Genomic DNA, 17,958 nt, shown 5'->3' with positions numbered 1-17,958 from the left:
TCCGTCGTTGGTATAAGTGTCAGTGGGTGGAATAGACAAGAAATGTGCAGTTTTCTACCATCTTGCTAATGACGTTTCTTTAGTCATTCGCGTCTACATCCAACGCACATGGCACCCTTTAGCGTCAATATGAGACGCAGATAGATATGGGCCAGAAGGCGCCTCCTAGCGGTCCCTAACCCAGACCTAAACCTACCCATAACCGAACAAAGCTCTGTGCGTGTCATATTGACGCTAAAGGGTGCCATGTGCGTTGGATGTAAACGAAATGTCAAAAGCGTCAGTATATGACGCCCTAGGATGAGAATGCGTTGGCATTTCTTGCAGCTTGAACCACTGCAGGAATTCCACCCTTACAGCCCTCTTGTGGAAATCAAGGACACACCACATCCACTCTTTAGGACAGGTCACAGGACCTCATTTTAATGGTTTTACAGTTTTATGCAGAATGTGGGCAATTGACTGGTAGTGCACGGGTGAGCAGAAGCTCCAGGTATCAAATATGTAGGGCCAGACGGGTGCTAATGACCCATGCCCAGTTCCAACTCTCGCCCTCACGCCTGCTCCCTAAGTACACAACCACTGTGTAGAGATACAGAATATACACACATTCACTCATTCACAATACCTTTCAAGGGTTATTAATTGAATTTTGTTTCATTTGTTATCAATCATAACTTAATTATGACCAAAAGTACAGATTCTTTAAGAACAGATTTTTTAAAGAATGATGAAACACTGAATAATGGACCAGTTTTTCTTACCAAAGAACACAAAGTAGTGCTAGGATGCAGAGAGAAATGGAGATAGCCAGCTTGGGATCCACAGTGAAGCCGAGCACAAGCGCTAGAAAGCTGCACAGCAGGACAGATAATAACAACCAGCCAGGAAAACTGGAACAACGACTACACCTCATTACCTGCGGTTCTTTAAATGAACAGTTTAAAAAGATGAGTTAATGATTTGAATCAGTCTGAAACACTGCCGTGAATTTGCAGAGAGAGAATTTATATGCAAGCAAAATAAACATGTTAACTGAAATAAACCCAAATGTATGAGAATTTAATCAAACAGAATAAACTCAAATGAATCAGAATGGAATTAAATAGAATCTTGTGAATCAGAATGTAACTGAATCAGGAAACCTGTATTGATACCCATTCCCAATGATGAGTATTAATCTAGTCCCAGACTTACGGGCTTCAAAAATCTGGGTGAGGATGCTCTTCTGGTAACGGCAGTCGATTTTGAAGGGTGTCTCTCCAGCCTGGTTGGTCGTGTAGAGGAGATGGACATCTTTAGGGTTACGGAGGAGGAGCTCAGTCAGCCTGCGGCTCCGTCCACGTATGGCGAAATGAAGAGGGGTGTCCCCTTTCTGTAGCCAAAGAGAGCAGAGACTTCAAGTGCAATATAGTCTCATCATGTTAATGTAAATTATGTACATGAAGTTGTGACTGATGTTTTACCTTGTCCACTGCAAAGACTTTGGCCCCTTTGTCCAGCAACAGCTCCACTATATCTCTGTTTCTCATCTTGGTGGCTTTAATTAGTGGTGTCTCAGAATCCTAAATACACAAAAATACAGACTCAAGACTAGCTCATAACAGTAAAACAATCTCTTGAACACGAGTCTTGATGTTCTTTACTTTAGTGGTGATCTCTGTGTCTGGATTGCACTGCAGTATGTCTCTAACCATGGTTGCATTGCCTTTCTCTACTGCCCAATAGAGAGCAGTCTTATTCTCCTGTAAAAAAACAACAACAACAGTACAGTCATTTCAATTTCCCATAACTTTTATACATCTCTCATTTGTTGTCTATAGTAGCGCTGCACGATTAATCATTTAAATCCTGATCACAATTTCTGCTTTTCTCGATTAATTAAGCATAATTTGCGATATTGAACCACTGGTAATGAGCATTTCAATTATCTTGCACTGGAACCAAGCCTACACAAGCTTTTTTTTACGGTTTGTGTCTAGTGTTTTCCTCTCCTTGTGATGACGTCATGACTCTGTGTTTTTTTTTTCTGTGTCTGAGTTTATTATTAGGTCCGCACCTGTGTATCATTATACACCTGCGTCTCGTTGGAGTTGTTTCTGATTCACTATAATAAGGACGCTGAAGTGGAGCATGGCAGGAGAGAGGAGAACCAGCAAACAAGCTTTTCTTTTCTTTAGTTTTTTTTCTTTTCCTTTTCTTTTAGTTAAATTACTTTGCTGTTCGTCTTGTTAATATTTGTTACCTTCATATTATTTGAAGGTTGTTATGTTTCTTTATCTGTGATACGTGTTTCGTGAGTTTTTACATGTTTGTGAGTAGCCTAATAAACGTTAACGCAGCGTACTCGTGTTTCACGTGTCCTTCTTTATGTTGTGAAACCCTTACGTAGCCACTTTTAACAAAAGGGTTCGTAACATAAATTGGGGGCTCGTCGAGATATTGGATTACTTTAATTTTGTTTAATGAGCAGATAAAGGTTAGTGGTGCTGGGCGATCTCCGGGTAGGTAGAGTAAACCAGGGGGGCCGTGCTTAGCGCCGGTTCTCACTACGGTTTACTATTTATTGTTTTCTTTATTATTTTAGTTTGTTGTTTTTGGAGGTATTCCGGGGGAGAGGCTCGCCTCTTAACTGGTACCCTCTGAAGACTAGAGAGGTCTTAGTAAAGTCTCGGTTAGGTAGGTAGGTCCGGAGTCGTTCGTAGCCTGCTAATTTATTATGTTTGTTTTTTGCTCATCAATTTATTATGGCGACGTTTGATTTAAATGAGTTTGTAAGTCAACCTAGCATTGCAGTGTTGGAAACATGTAGAAAGGACGATTTGTTCCTTATTGCTCGACATTTTGAAATACCTGTTTCTAAAACATTGCTTAAGAAAGACTTGAAAGCTTGTTTGTTAACTGGTTTAATTAATGATGGGGTGTTGTCTTTATTGGAGGATGTTCCTGAATCAGCGGAATCAGTTGCAGCTGTTATGGATGAGGAACAACCCCCATTGCATTCTTCTACCTCATTGCGTTCTCTCGCTGGCAATCCAGTTACGCCGGGTGCCGGTGGTGGGGCGAAGGTAGGACCACCCCCTCTTTCTTTGCCTAAATTTGAGCCTTTATCCCTCTCTACCGAAGAATCACCTGTACATCAGGGAGGTTTGCGTTTAAAAGTATGTTTAGCTCGTTTACAGCTTGAGACGCAAGACAGAGCTCAAGCACGGAAGGATGAGTTGCAGCATCAGCTGGAATTGCACCGTATTGATGCGGAGATGAAAATTAAAATGCGCCAGTTAGAGTCTGGTCGAGATGATCCAAAAAGATCTAAAAAATTTGCTTTCAAAGATTGACCTAGTTCTTCTGAGGTTGAAGCTGCTGCATTAGTGCCAAATATTCCTGCGATACCTATAGTTAACTCTTTACCTGTGTTAACGGATTCTCTTGATCATTCGACTTCGTTTAATGTAGCGAAAAATATTGTAATTGTTCCACCTTTTCGGGAGAAAGAGGTTGAAGCTTATTTTCAGGCATTTGAAAGGATAGCATCTGCTTTAAAGTGGCCAACAGAGGTTTGGTCATTAATGTTACAATGTAAGTTAACAGGGAAAGCGCAAGAAGTTTGTGCATCTCTTCCATTAGAGGAAAGTGTTCAATATGAGACGGTAAAAAATGCGATTCTCCGTGCCTATGAGTTAGTACCTGAACATTACCGACAACGTTTTCGCTCAACGAAAAAATCTGCTTCTCAGACATATGTCGAATTTGCCCGTGAGAAGGGTATTCTTTTTGATCGATGGATAAAGGCGTGTAAAGTCGCGGATTATCAATCTTTGTGCGAACTTTTGCTCATTGAAGAGTTTAAGAATTGTGTTCCTGAGCGTACTGCTTTATATTTAAACGAACAAAAGGTTACTACTGTGCAGCAAGCAGCTGTTTTAGCAGACGAGTATGCACTCATTCATAAACCTGTGTTTGTGAAGCGTGCGAGTGATTTAGGATACGCTTCACAAAGAGAGAATGAAGTTAATTCTTCTGACTTTAAAGTCAGGCCTAGTCCATCTAGCCCGAAAATGCGTAAAGAGTGTGGCTATTGTCACAAGGTTGGACATATTATTGCGGAGTGTCGAATTTTAAAACGAAAGCATGAACGTCAGGATTTTTCAGCTCAACCTCGCGGTTCAGTTTTAGTAAAAATTGTGTCTCCACAGACCATGATTTCAGTAGCTCCTGATGAGTGTTTTCAGCCTTTCGTGTTTGACGGTTATGTATCATTGACTGGTTGTGTTGAGGATCAGAAAGCTGTGAAGATCTTGCGTGATACGGGAGGATCTCAGTCTTTTATACTGTCTGACATTTTGCCTTTTTGTGCAAGCTCTGAATGTGATACTAGCACCATCGTGCAGGGTATAGAAATGGGTTTCATCACTGTCCCTCTTCATCGCGTCTGGGTGACGTCTGAGTTAGTTTCTGGATGTTTTAATGTAGCGGCTCGTTCTTCCCTACCTGTGAAAGGTATTGATTTTATCATGGGAAATGATCTGGCTGGAGGAAAAGTGATGCCAGTTGTGCATGTTACCAAAATCCCAGTTACTGACCAGCAACCAGATGCGCTCGCACAACATTTCCCAAATGTTTTTGCTTCTAGTGCAGTTACGACACGCGCTCAGGGGAAAAGTTTCGGTAAGGAGAATGAAGTGAATTTAGGTGAGGCTATCTTTGCAGAGATTTTTGAGAAAAATGCTGTGACAGAGCATGTGGATGTTAATTCGATCCAAAAATCTGTTTGTCCCGATCCTGACGTATTTTTGCCTATTTCGTGTGATGTTCTTACTGCAGCACAGAAAAGTGATCATACGTTAGAGAAATGTCGTTTAAGTGCTGACACTAAAAAGTCACCTTCGTATAACCATCAGTTCTATTGGAACAACACTGTGTTAATGCGTAGCTGGAATGCTCGATTATCGAATGATGAAAATTCGGATGATTGGAACGTGGTCCATCAGATTGTGGTACCCTCGAAATTTCGACAGCATATTCTGAGCTTGGCACATGATCATCCTTGGTCTGGGCACCTTGGAATAAATAAAACTTACCATCGGGTGCTCCAGCATTTCTTTTGGCCTGGGTTGAAGGCTGATGTGTCTCGATATTGTAAGTCTTGTCATGTATGTCAAGTAGTAGGAAAGCCCAATCAGATTGTGCCACCTGCTCCACTTCGACCTATTCCGGCTGTAGGTGAACCGTTTGAACGCGTCTTGGTAGATTGTGTCGGGCCGCTGCCGCGAACTAAATCCGGTTCTCAGTATATTTTAACAATTATGTGCGCTGTCACACGGTTTCCAGAAGCAATTCCGTTACGGAATATAACTGCCAAAAGCGTCACTAAAGCTCTAATAAAATTTTTCACAACATTCGGATTGCCGAGAACTGTTCAAACCGACCAAGGAACTAATTTCTTGTCAAAAATATTCTGAAATGTGTTGAAAGGTTTGAGCGTGTCACATCCAGTGCCTACCATCCTGAATCGCAGGGGGCACTGGAGAGGTGGCATCAGACGCTGAAGTCCAGTTTGCGAAAATATTGCCTGGAGGCAGGGAATGAGTGGGATGAGGGAGTCCCTTTGGTTTTATTTGCACTGCGTGAAGCGCGACAAGAGTCACTTGGTTTTAGTCCGTCGGAATTGGTCTTTGGACATAATGTACGGGGTCCTTTAAAGTACTGAAAGATGAATTTTTCTCTACTGGTGTGACTGAGAAACATAATGTGCTTGATTTCGTTTCTCGTACCCGTGAACGACCCGTGAAGAAGCTCTTTCTCGTTCACAGAAGAAAATGAAGTGTCATTTTGACAAGATCGCGGTTGTGCGTAATTTTACGCCTGGAGAAAAAGTACTAGTGTTGCTTCCTTTGCCTGGTTCTGCTTTAGCTGCGCGATTTGCAGGTCCTTATGTAATTAAGAGCAAGCTGATTGACACTGATTATATAGTCCATACCCCAGAACGACGACGGAAGACACGTTTGTGTCATGTAAATATGCTGAAACAATATGTAGCACAAACTGAGAAGACTGATGAGGGGACTGACGTGTCCCAGAGTGAGGTACAGCCGGTGTCAAATGTGGAACGAGTATCTTTGCTGTCCAGTACCATGGGTGCTGAAGATGTAGATGATGGGTTGAAAATGTCAACGGAGATGTTCAGTGGTGGTCCTCTAAAGAATTCAGAGATTTTAAGAGTTTTACCATCTCATTTGTCTTATTTATCTAGCGACCAGCGTCAGGATGTGATTGACTTAATAGAAGATTATCCTAACTTGTTTAGTGATGTTCCGTCTGTCATCCAACATGATATTGAGGTGGGTAACGCACTTCCCATAAAACGGCATGCGTATCGTTCTCCAGTAGGTAAACGGGAGATCATGAAATGTGAAGTGAACTATCTGGTTACAAATGGTTTCGCCAAAAAGAGTAATAGCCCGTGGAGTTCACCGTGCATTTTAGTACCTAAAGCGGACGGTTCATTCCATTTCTGTACCGATTTTCGCAAGGTGAATTCTGTTACTGTGCCGGATGCATTTCCGTTGCCTCGAATAGAGGATTGTATTGACAACCTTGGTACTGCTCGGTACATTACGAAATTAGATCTTTTAAAAGGCTATTGGCAGGTGCCATTGACTGAACGTGCTTCTGAGATCTCCGCATTTGTGACTCCCGATTCTTTCTTTCAATATACGCGTATGGCGTTCGGTCTTCGGAACGCGCCTGCTACCTTTCAAAGGTTAATGTCTACAGTGTTGAGTGACGTTCCAAACTGTAATATTTATCTTGATGATGTTATTTATTCTTCTACGTGGACTGAGCACATCTCTACTTTGCACAATGTTTTTAGCCGATTAACAGCCGCCTCTTTAACTTTAAATTTGACTAAATGCGATTTTGCGAAAGCCTCCGTTACATACTTGGGGAAACAGGTCGGAAACGGTCAAGTACGTCCGGTCGACGCAAAAGTGACCGCTATTCTTGCATACCCTGTGCCCACTACGAGGAGAGAGTTGCGACGATTTTTAGGCATGGCTGGCTATTACAGGTGTTTTTGTAAAAATTTCTCGACTGTGGTCGCTCCCTTAACGAAGATGTGCAGCTCTAAAGTTGTTTTTAATTGGACTGATGAATGTCAAAGTGCCTTTCTGTGTGCAAAGTCTCTCCTTTGCAGTGTTCCGATGTTGTCTGCTCCTGACCTGGCTCGTCCGTTCAAGCTTGAGAGTCCTACTTCAGAGTGGTGCTGATGGAATATCCCATCCAGTATCTTATTTCTCAGCTAAATTCAACCGTCACCAGTTGAATTATTCTACTATCGAAAAAGAGACTCTAGCTATGTTGCTTGCTTTGCAGCACTTCGATGTGTACGTTGGATACAGCTCTACTCCCGTCATCGTCTACACGGACCATAATCCGTTGGTTTTTTAAAATAAAATGTACAATCATAACCAACGTTTGATGCGCTAGGCGCTAATGGCTCAATGTTATAATCTTGAGATCCACCACAAGAAAGGAACTGACAACATCGTGGCAGATGCCCTTTCTCGGGGCTAGGTAAATGTATAATTTAATCTATATGTAGGTGTGTAAGTTTGTATTATTGTAACTATGTTCTTGGTTGCTTTTACTGTTCGCTTCATCCAGAACCTGTCTAAAAAGAAGACTGGTTCTTTCTTTAAGTGGGGGAGTGTTACGGTTTGTGTCTCGTGTTTTCCTCTCCTTGTGATGACGTCATGACTCTGAGTTTATTATTAGGTCCGCACCTGTGTATCATTATACACCTGCGTCTCGTTGGAGTTGTTTCTGATTCACTATAATAAGGATGCTGAAGTGGAGCATGGCAGGAGAGAGGAGAACCAGCAAACAAGCTTTTCTTTTCTTAAGTTTTTTTTCTTTTCCTTTTCTTTTAGTTAAATTACTTTGCTGTTCGTCTTGTTAATATTTGTTACCTTCATATTATTTGAAGGTTGTTATGTTTCTTTATCTGTGATACGCGTTTCGTGAGTTTTTACATGTTTGTGAGTAGCCTAATAAACGTCAACGCAGCGTACTCGTGTTTCACGTGTCCTTTATGTTGTGAAACCCTTACGTAGCCACTTTTAACAAAAGGGTTCGTAACACTTTTAAACTTGGGGTTGCCAGATGTCAATTGTTTGAATCCCCAATCAGAGCTTTTCACTTGAAATTAAATGGATTATTGTACATTTTCCAAACAGTCTTTGATCATCTGAAACATCAACAAACAATTATGTTGGCGTTTACTGATCTCCACAGCAATATTCTGCTCAAATAAAAGTTTAATATAGTCAGTATTTCCTCACAAGGCCTCGACTACATAGTTTGCAAATGTGTTTGCTGAATAAATGCTCTTATGCGTCCTCTGTGCTACAAAATAGTTTTTGTTGTCTTAATAATAAAGACATTAACATAGTTTGTAATTATTGGAATGAATAAAAAATAAATAAATGTAAAGAGTGTGTTAATGTTTATGATAAATATATTAAAGCAAACTAGGTAAAATTAGAGATGTATCTGTCGTAATTGAAACTGGACAGTTTTTGCTCCAAACACATGATCGGCAACCGGACATTTTTATTTTTTTGGACCTATCTCTGTTCCGGTCTGTTCCCTTTAATGTTAATAAAACAACCAAACACAAAGAGAAAATCACTCACTGCTCAGAGAACTTTAATAGTAGCTTTAATAAGTATCAATGTATAATTTATACAGTGAAGTCTATGTAGTGTTTTGTTTGTATATTTGTTCATTTAATTTCTTTCTTGAATGCTTCTGTTAAATACACCTACTGTGGCTGAAAAAATAAAGCACTGTTTATTTCATTTGTATATTATATGTTGTGTATATGTAATGTGTATTTTTGTTCTTATCTTTTAATAACAAAGAAAATAATGACAAAGATTTTTATCTTCCCCACTTTGGCCTAAATGTCTAAATAGGGACTATGTTTAAATAGGGACATTAGTTTGGCTGTAATGCTCAGTCACTTGCAAAGTAGTAAAACCAACATGAAAAAGAATTGTGATAAAATCATGAATTGTGATTTTCCTGAAAAAATTGATATGATATTTTTGCCATACTCTCTTGTTTTGTACTTTCATTAAAGTGCAATAATTCTGATGAAATGTAAAAGGAAATTTCTCAATAATTACGATTTATCATTTTTGAGCAAAATAATTGTGATTATTTGTTTAACCATGCAGCCCTAGTTTAAAGTATTTTAATGCATATGATGTAAAAGGCATGTTACCTGGTCTCTAATGTTGATGTCTGCATACTTATGCAGTAGTGCCCTCACAATCTCAACTTGCCCACCTCTCACAGCTGTAATCAGCACAGTGTCTCCACTCTAGAGGTTTAAAACACAACACACAATAAAAATACTTTCTCATCCAGTATATCCGTTTTACAAATATCCGTTTGTAAGGTTTATTGTGAGGTTCAACCCACCCTGCCGGCATCGAGCAGGTCCTGCACAATCTCAGTGTAGCCCTCTTTATCTGCGATCATGAGAGCTGTGTTTCCATCCTTATCAGTCAAGTTTACATTGGGTTTCCTCTTCAGAAGCTCTTTAACCACCTCTGTGTATTCTCCCTTCAAAGCTACGATCAGTGCCGTCATGAAGTTCTGAGTGAGAAAGATTAACAAAATAAGAAACAGTCCATCTGGCCACTGATGTAATGCTTCTAAATCAGCAGTACATCAGTTTTTCTAGTTAAAACAGAAGCTCTAAAATGTTTTATATGGTAGAAATTAAGGGTAAAATTTTTTTAAGGCTGAGTGAATGATGAGCACATACCGCCCCCTGCCGGTCAACATCAGCTCCGTTCTCCAACAGGTGCATCACGCAGTCGTAGTGGCCCTTTCTAGCAGCCCAGATCAGTGGGGTGGTGCCAAACTAAAAGTACAAAAAGTAAAAAAAATGCTGGTTTAAAGTTAAATATGCTGGTCTTTATCTTTAATATTTTTAGCAGTAACACAATTTTAACACAAATTAAATCTATCAACAGCAACTGTGGCATGCTGTCGATTACCAGAGAAAGTAATGTTGACTTCAGCTTGAAAAACAGAACAATGCACTTACAATAGAAGCTTGTTTTCAACTCAGAATATTCATTTAATCGGTTTGGTTTAAACAGGATTGGTTTAGCTCACCTCATCAGAGCAGTTGACTTCAGCTCCATGCTCCAGCAAGAGTTTCACAATCTCTGAATGGCCTCTACCGGCTGCCCAGATAATGGGGTAGACTCCGTATTGCTAAGGTAACCACATCAAAAGTATGATCAGTTTTAATCGATGATTGCATATATTACATTTGGATTCATAATATGATTTGTATTTCTGTGCTTCTCATATGTGGAAAGGCAATTGATAAGTTTTTCCATCTTTACCACTCCAGTGGTGTTTGGGTTTGCCCCAGTGTCCAGCAGGATCTTGGCCACCTCAACTCTATTTTTATATGACGCCCAAGTAAGGGTGGTCCAATTCCCCTGCACGACACAAAGCCACCTCATTAAGTTGATAACGTAAGAATGTGTTCTTTTTTAAATGTGATTATGGTACTAGATAAAGCAGATGTATTCCTTTTTGATTTTCTCACCATGTCTCTGTGCTCAATATAGGCACTGTTTTCCAGCAGCTCTTTCACCACCTCCACATGCCCCTCTTTAGCTGCAGAGATCAGCGCGGACCAGCAGTCCTATCAGGGAAAGGCACAAAGATGGGCCGCTATGGAAACTATTGAACCACTGGCAATGTCGCCATGGGAACAGTGATGGAGCTACACTACAAAAAACAGCCCTATGGCACAGTTATAATGGGCACTTCACCTTATACAGATTATAAATCTGAAAAGTCTGAAAATAAAATAAGGATATAAACAGGCTTCAGGATATTTCAGGATATTGAATAAATAATAAAGGGAAATGCTATGAAGATGACTGCTGGAGTCAATAAAGAAAAAAGGGACAAATTTTACCAAAGAAAATCAGAAATTCATGTGAATTTTACAATTCACAAGACTAGTTTACTATAATAAATATATAAATAATACATACATATAAATATATATACAGTGAGGAAAATAAGTATTTGAACACCCTGCTATTTTGCACGTTCTCCCACTTAGAAATCATGGAGGGGTCTGAAATTGTCATCGTAGGTGCATGTCCACTGTGAGAGACATAATCTAAAAAAAAAAAAGTATGATTTTTTAACTATTTATTTGTATGATACAGCTGCAAATAAGTATTTGAACACCTGAGAAAATCAATGTTAATATCTGGTACAGTAGCCTTTGTTTGCAATTACAGAGGTCAAACGTTTCCTGTAGTTTTTCACCAGGTTTGCACACACTGCAGGAGGGATTTTGGCCCAATCCTCCACACAGATCTTCTCTAGATCAGTCAGGTTTCTGGGCTGTCGCTGAGAAACACGGAGTTTGAGCTCCCTCCAAAGATTCTCTATTGGGTTTAGGTCTGGAGACTGGCTAGGCCACGCCAGAACCTTGATATGCTTCTTACAGAGCCACTCCTTGGTTATCCTGGCTGTGTGCTTTGGGTCATTGTCATGTTGGAAGACCCAGCCTCGACCCATCTTCAATGCTCTAACTGAGGGAAGGAGGTTGTTCCCCAAAATCTCGCAATACATGGCCCCGGTCATCCTCTCCTTAATATAGTGCAGTCGCCCTGTCCCATGTGCAGAAAAACACCCCCAAAGCATGATGCTACCACCCCCACGCTTCACAGTAGGGATGGTGTTCTTGGGATGGTACTCATCATTCTTCTTCCTCCAAACACGTTTAGTGGAATTATGACCAAAAAGTTCTATTTTGGTCTCATCTGACCACATGACTTTCTCCCATACTTAAGGCAAACTTAAGACGGGCCTTGACATGTGCTGGTTTAAGCAGGGGAAACTTCCGTGCCATGCATGATTTCAAACCATGACGTCTTAGTGTATTACCAACAGTAACCTTGGAAACGGTGGTCCCAGCTCTTTTCAGGTCATTGACCGGCTCCTCCCGTGTAGTTCTGGGCTGATTTCTCACCTTTCTTAGGATCATTGAGACCCCACGAGGTGAGATCTTGCATGGAGCCCCAGTCCGAGGGAGATTGACAGTCATGTTTAGCTTCTTCCATTTTCTAATGATGTCTCCAACAGTGGACCTTTTTTCACCAAGCTGCTTGGCAATTTCCCCGTAGCCCTTTCCAGCCTTGTGGAGGTGTACAATTTTGTCTCTAGTGTCTTTGGACAGCTCTTTGGTCTTGGCTATGTTAGTAGTTGGATTCTTACTGATTGTATGGGGTGGACAGGTGTCTTTATGCAGCTAACGACCTCAAACAGGTGCATCTAATTTAGGATAATAAATGGAGTGGAGGTGGACATTTTAAAGGCAGACTAACAGGTCTTTGAGGGTCAGAATTCTAGCTGATAGACAGGTGTTCAAATACTTATTTGCAGCTGTATCATACAAATAAATAGTTAAAAAATCATATATTGTGATTTCTGGATTTTTCACAGTGGACATGCACCTACGATGACAATTTCAGACCCCTCCATGATTTCCAAGTGGGAGAACTTGCAAAATAGCAGGGTGTTAAAATACTTATTTTCCTCACTGTATATATATATATGAAGAGTTCAGATGCAAAAGCCTCTAAGTGCCATCTGAAATTTTCTTGTAGAATGATCATTTTTATCAAGCTCGTATATTTAAGTTCAGTAATTTCACTTAAATGACAATTAATAGGTAATTTTCATTGCCATTTAAGTGAAATTACTGAACATAAATATACAAGCTTGATAAAAATCATCATTCTAGATGAAAATTTCAGATGGCACTTAGAGGCTTTTGCATCTGAACTCTTCATATATATATATGTAAAGCAGTTACGTGGCCATTTTCTCACCTCATCTTGCAAGTTGACGTCTGCTCCCCTTCGGATAAGCTCTTGAACAATCTCAAGACTGCCCTGCTCCGAGGCCAACATCAGAGGAGTCTGTCCATTCTGTCAACGACACAACGAGAAAGACATATATTTGATATCTTAACAATTTAGCTGAACATCTTAAATCATGTTTGACTTTTTTCAATGCAACTTACATCGCTTCGACCATCTACCCCTTTGAACTTATCTAGATGGGCTTTTACAGCAGCCAGATTTTCTTCTTCCACGTAGCTGAAGAGGTTCTGGATGGCCAGAGTGGTCATCTTGATGGAGGTTGGGGTGTCCATGATTGCCAGTACCTAGGACACCCTGAGTAGAAACTCATTTAGTCACTTTCAGTACAAAAATTGTGAACAGAGACCTAAACTGCATATCACAATAGGTTGTAACATTAATTTTGTCCAACATCTCCACAGACACACTCACTAATAGGTTTTCCCATTTCCCAGAGTTATGTTGAAAATCTAGGTACGCCTTTTGAGTTGCGGGTCAAATTTACCCTAATTGGTTTCCATGCAATTCACCCAAAATCAATGCTACCAACAAAAAAAAAATTAAGATTTAAGAAAAAAATTATAATTTTTTTTTTTTTACAAAATTGTAGCTTGTCGGTCAAAAATAATATATAATGAACTTTAGGTTGCTATATAATGTTAAATCAGATAGAATACATGTGTACAATAACAATTTCCAGGAAAAATAACATTACGATGTCCAGAAATCAATTTCAGTAGCCTACATTGGGTCATTTTGGGTACGTTTGAGAATTTCTACGTGACTAAATCCATTGATACTTAATCCAAAAATCGTGTATTGTAATGGTCTAGTGGTATGACTTTTGCCATGCGTGTCAGAGGTTCTGGGTTCTAATCCGCACTCGTATACTTTTTTTTTTTTTTTTTTTATCAAAACCGAATATGTTCATCAGTGGTTGTATATCAAGCAGGGCTTTTGTGTGCATTTTGTTTTGTAAGATTTCAACGAATAGAAAGTCTCCGCAACGGCTATAGATTGAAGCGCGAAACTGCACTGCTTTTAAGAGGACCAAATCTGAGGTGAACGAGAGAGCTCGTCCATTGCGATACATGTGTTATAATGCGTTGCTATTGACGACTGTCATTATAAGGAAGGAAATGCCACAAAATATAATCTTGCTTAAAAAAGTGCATTGAGCTGCTTGTTTTATTTGTTGTTTTTCAAATATTAAACTTTTTTTTTTTCAGTGCACTGTTAAATGTCGCTGTAGATTTAGCAGCACAGTACTGTAATAACCTACAGTACAATACTGCATTTCTATATTACAGTAAAGTACCGTAATTTGCATTGTATTGTGGGTAATTTTGTTTGAGCGGGAACATTTTACAGTAAATTTCAGTGTTGCTGTAACCTGGCTGTAACCTGGCTGTAATATGCCTGGCAATAATACAGGGTTGCTGTAAACAGAGAGCGCGCGCGCCGCCCGACTGACGTCAGAGCACAACTGCAGGCAGATGCAGATCACTCGCTGGATGAATGGATCTCACTCTGCGGATATCTGGAAATTTGGTAAGTTAATTTTGAATTTTATAATAAGGTTTTAGGATTTTACACTATAGTGTACAAATGACAGTGGAAGTTTAGCCAGCGAAAAACACCGTTAGCAGCTAGTTAGATCTGCTCTTTCACCCCGTTGCTTGTCGCGACATTTTCAAATCTAACTCGAGTTTTGAACATTGAATTAACATTACCTTACGGTTTATTTCGACGAAAACAGACTTGGTGATTGTTGGAACGGTGGAAGGACAAATCGAAGTGGTTAATTAACGTTAAATGTGTTATACGATGGTCTGTGAGATAAAATTACTGCATTTGACATGTTACGTTTGAAGGATCTTATGATAACAAAAATGTCTAACGTTAACTGTTATCTAGGGATCCTTTCCATAACATCCGAGCCCGTCAGTGGTAAAAACAAGCACGTTATTTTGCTCAAACTGCTATATTTGCAGTCCGTTTCTCGGATGGAAAAATGCTGCACTTTCATTTGCATCGCAAAATGGGTGATTTGGGCTAAGAGAGATTGGCTATTGGTACCAGTTTAGCCTTTTATTTCATTTCTATTTAGGCGGGAGACCCAGTTCTGTAGCATTGTGATTTGTAATGACAAATAGCCTAATGATTATTATAATAATTAAAAATATGAATAAAGGTGTACATTGTTCAAAAAAAAACTATCAGAGTTAATAATGATCAATTAGGCAACAAAGACAAGTAAAATACATGCCAAAAAAGCAAGTTAGAATATTTAGAGGGGTAAAGTGAAGCTTATTTTTATTAACCTAGATGTATTGTAAGCAGATGTATGAAATATATGTCCTCAACAAGAAACATAACAGTTAACTGAATAATATGTATTTTGATTTCTTACAGCTCTACATTGTGGGACAATTTTATTTGCAGCCTGGGAAGGAGTTTTCTGTAAGCATTAGCCATGTTAATACAATGTTTTAAACTTAAAGGTTTAAAATCTAAAGGTTATATTTTTTTTATTTTTTTTTATTGGCTGTTTTTTTTATAAAATTTTTGTTATTTCTACATAATTTTCTTTTACAATTTCTCTCTTACACTGTCTGCTCATCTTTATTGGTGCTGTGGATAACAGGTTTTGTCATACGTGTTTTTGTGTGTCATGTCTTTTTCAGTTTTGGTCACCGCCAGGTTCCAGTACCACCTCAAAGTCCCAGCCAAATTTTAAAGTATGTCCAGCTACAGCTGCAAGTCATGAAGTCTCTCAACCTCTCACACTGACTTTTTGGAACTTCAGCTTATTCACCGTATCCCCCAGAGTTATATAAGTCCATACATACCCTTTTCATCTCCGTGCGTGCTGTAACTCTATCTGACGTACCAACCGCTAGCCTAACTTAGCACAAAGACTGGAGGTAAACGGCTCCAGCTAGCATACTGCTCCCAATAAGAGACAATAATAACGTCAACATTTTCCAATATACATGTTGTGATTTGTATAGTCACGGCATGCACAGAGTTACGGCACACACAGAGATGAAAAGGGTATGTATGGACTTCACTTATCTAACTCTGGGGGATACGGTGAATAAGCTAAAGTCCCAAAAAGTCAGCGTGTTCTTTTAACTATCCCTTTAAAAGCTGTTTACCAGTAAAGTGCTGGTGTACTGGACATGCAATGTTCCTAAATGAAATGTTTTTTTTCTTTTCACAAATGCACAATAGTGTAATTGATTACCGGTAATAAAAAAATTTTTTTTGACAATAACCTTGTTTGGATTGATTGATTTGCAGTTATTCTAAAGTTGCATTATAATATTATTACCTGTAAATTTATATACTGTAATAACTACATATTATATAAATATAATATTATTATTATTATGAGTAATTTGAAAATTATAATATTTAGCAATAATGTATCAATATAGATATTACAGTACAATACTGTATAATTAATTACAGCAGAAGCAGAAACATTACAAAAATACAGTAAAAATACAGTAAAGTACTGTTTTGTAGGTTACAGTACTGATCTTGTGTACTGTAAAGTAAATTACAGTACAGTTACTGTAAATCAAAATACAGTAACTTGCTGGCAACCTTGCTGCCAGTACTGTACTGTAAAAATACAAGAAAATCGTTAACAGTGTGTTATGTCAGTGTTCATTTTTTAAACAATATGCAACAAAAACAAAACATACATAACAGCAGGTGACAGATACAATAATAATTAAAAAAACATACATAACAACCAGCATGGTTTGTGTGCGTGCATGTGTGCGTGTGTGCAAGTGTAATTGGGTGTGTGAGTGGAAGTAACTTTACAGATGTACAACAGACGTGATAAAAATTAATAAACACATAAAATATATATTTATGACAGTAATATATATCTTATAATATAATAATAATATTATAATAATATAATATTATTTTAACAGACATGTTGATCTGCTTTATCAATGCAGAAATGTTCTCCATGAACACCTGCAATTGCTGATAAAGCACAAACCTAATTAAAGTCAAGGGCCAAGAGCCCAACAAGCAAACCCCGATCTCTATAATGGTAACCTCAAATGAAACATTTTCAATAAGACATCAACATCTAAACCTCTGTTAATTCTCAATAAGATCTTCTGTAGACGTGTGACAGAAATAAAGTCAGTCTGGTTAGTAATAAGTGAAGCTGGTAATGCTGTTTGTGGAGTTGTTTAATCAGATCTTCAGAGAGTTAATGTCTTTTATCTTCAGTTTATCTAAGGCTGTGTCTGAATATAGTTGCAGTTTGTGTTCTTATTACTCTTTAGAAAGATGATTGAAAGAATGTTTCAGGAACATCACACTAACCTTTAACATTAAAGAAACTGGATATTTTTATGTTCTTGGAATGTTAGAAATCAACGTTCCTATAATGTTGAATTTTAAATCAAAATTAAGTTGAAAGAACGTTCCTCTAACGTCAAGAAAACTGGACATTTTTCACGTTCCCAGAACCAACACTGAATATTTGGAGAACGTATAACAAAAGTCTGTTAGCTGGGGCAAAGCTGAGATGTAGGATGACTGGTATGTATGACTTACAACAAGCAGATGGTAATCGAAGAAGCTGAAAAAGAGAGAAGAGAATAATTATTTTATAAATCATAAAAAGGTTCAAATATATAAATTGTATAACATCTGAAAATAAGAACAAATAAGCTATGAGTTCACATTAAGGATAGTTCACTTCACCCATAAATGAAAATTATATCATCTACTGAATAATTATTTTCATGGTATAAATTCCAAAAGTCAATAAAGGCTCTTGATTTATTAATATATTAATAGAATCTAAAAATGCATGAGAAGAATGCACCAATGCATCTGATACCAATACAAATAAGAAACCATATTAAGTCAGTAAAATATATTTTCATTCTTGAAAATATACTACTACTATTAATTAGTATTATTATTC

At 38.5% G+C, this 17,958-nt stretch overlaps 1 protein-coding gene across 1 annotated transcript; it reads right to left on the bottom strand.

The window, feature by feature from the left end:
- Positions 1-554: 554 nt before the first annotated feature.
- LOC311067984 (uncharacterized protein) lies at positions 555-13,297 on the bottom strand (the record flags this gene model as incomplete). Its single annotated transcript, XM_084090129.1, has 13 exons — positions 13,148-13,297; positions 12,954-13,052; positions 10,643-10,741; positions 10,434-10,532; positions 10,198-10,299; positions 9,842-9,940; positions 9,493-9,669; positions 9,293-9,391; positions 1,647-1,745; positions 1,467-1,565; positions 1,198-1,375; positions 765-927; positions 555-582 (listed from the first exon to the last, which is right to left on the bottom strand). The coding sequence occupies exons 1-13, from the start codon at positions 13,277-13,279 to the stop codon at positions 555-557; spliced, it is 1,473 nt and encodes a 490-aa protein (XP_083946255.1). The 5' UTR covers positions 13,280-13,297.
- Positions 13,298-17,958: the final 4,661 nt, after the last annotated feature.

This window comes from Abramis brama (assembly GCF_963993115.1).
Source record: "Abramis brama genome assembly, chromosome: 18".
Classification (NCBI taxonomy): domain Eukaryota; kingdom Metazoa; phylum Chordata; class Actinopteri; order Cypriniformes; family Leuciscidae; genus Abramis; species Abramis brama.
This window is presented reverse-complemented; position numbering and strand designations above follow the sequence as displayed.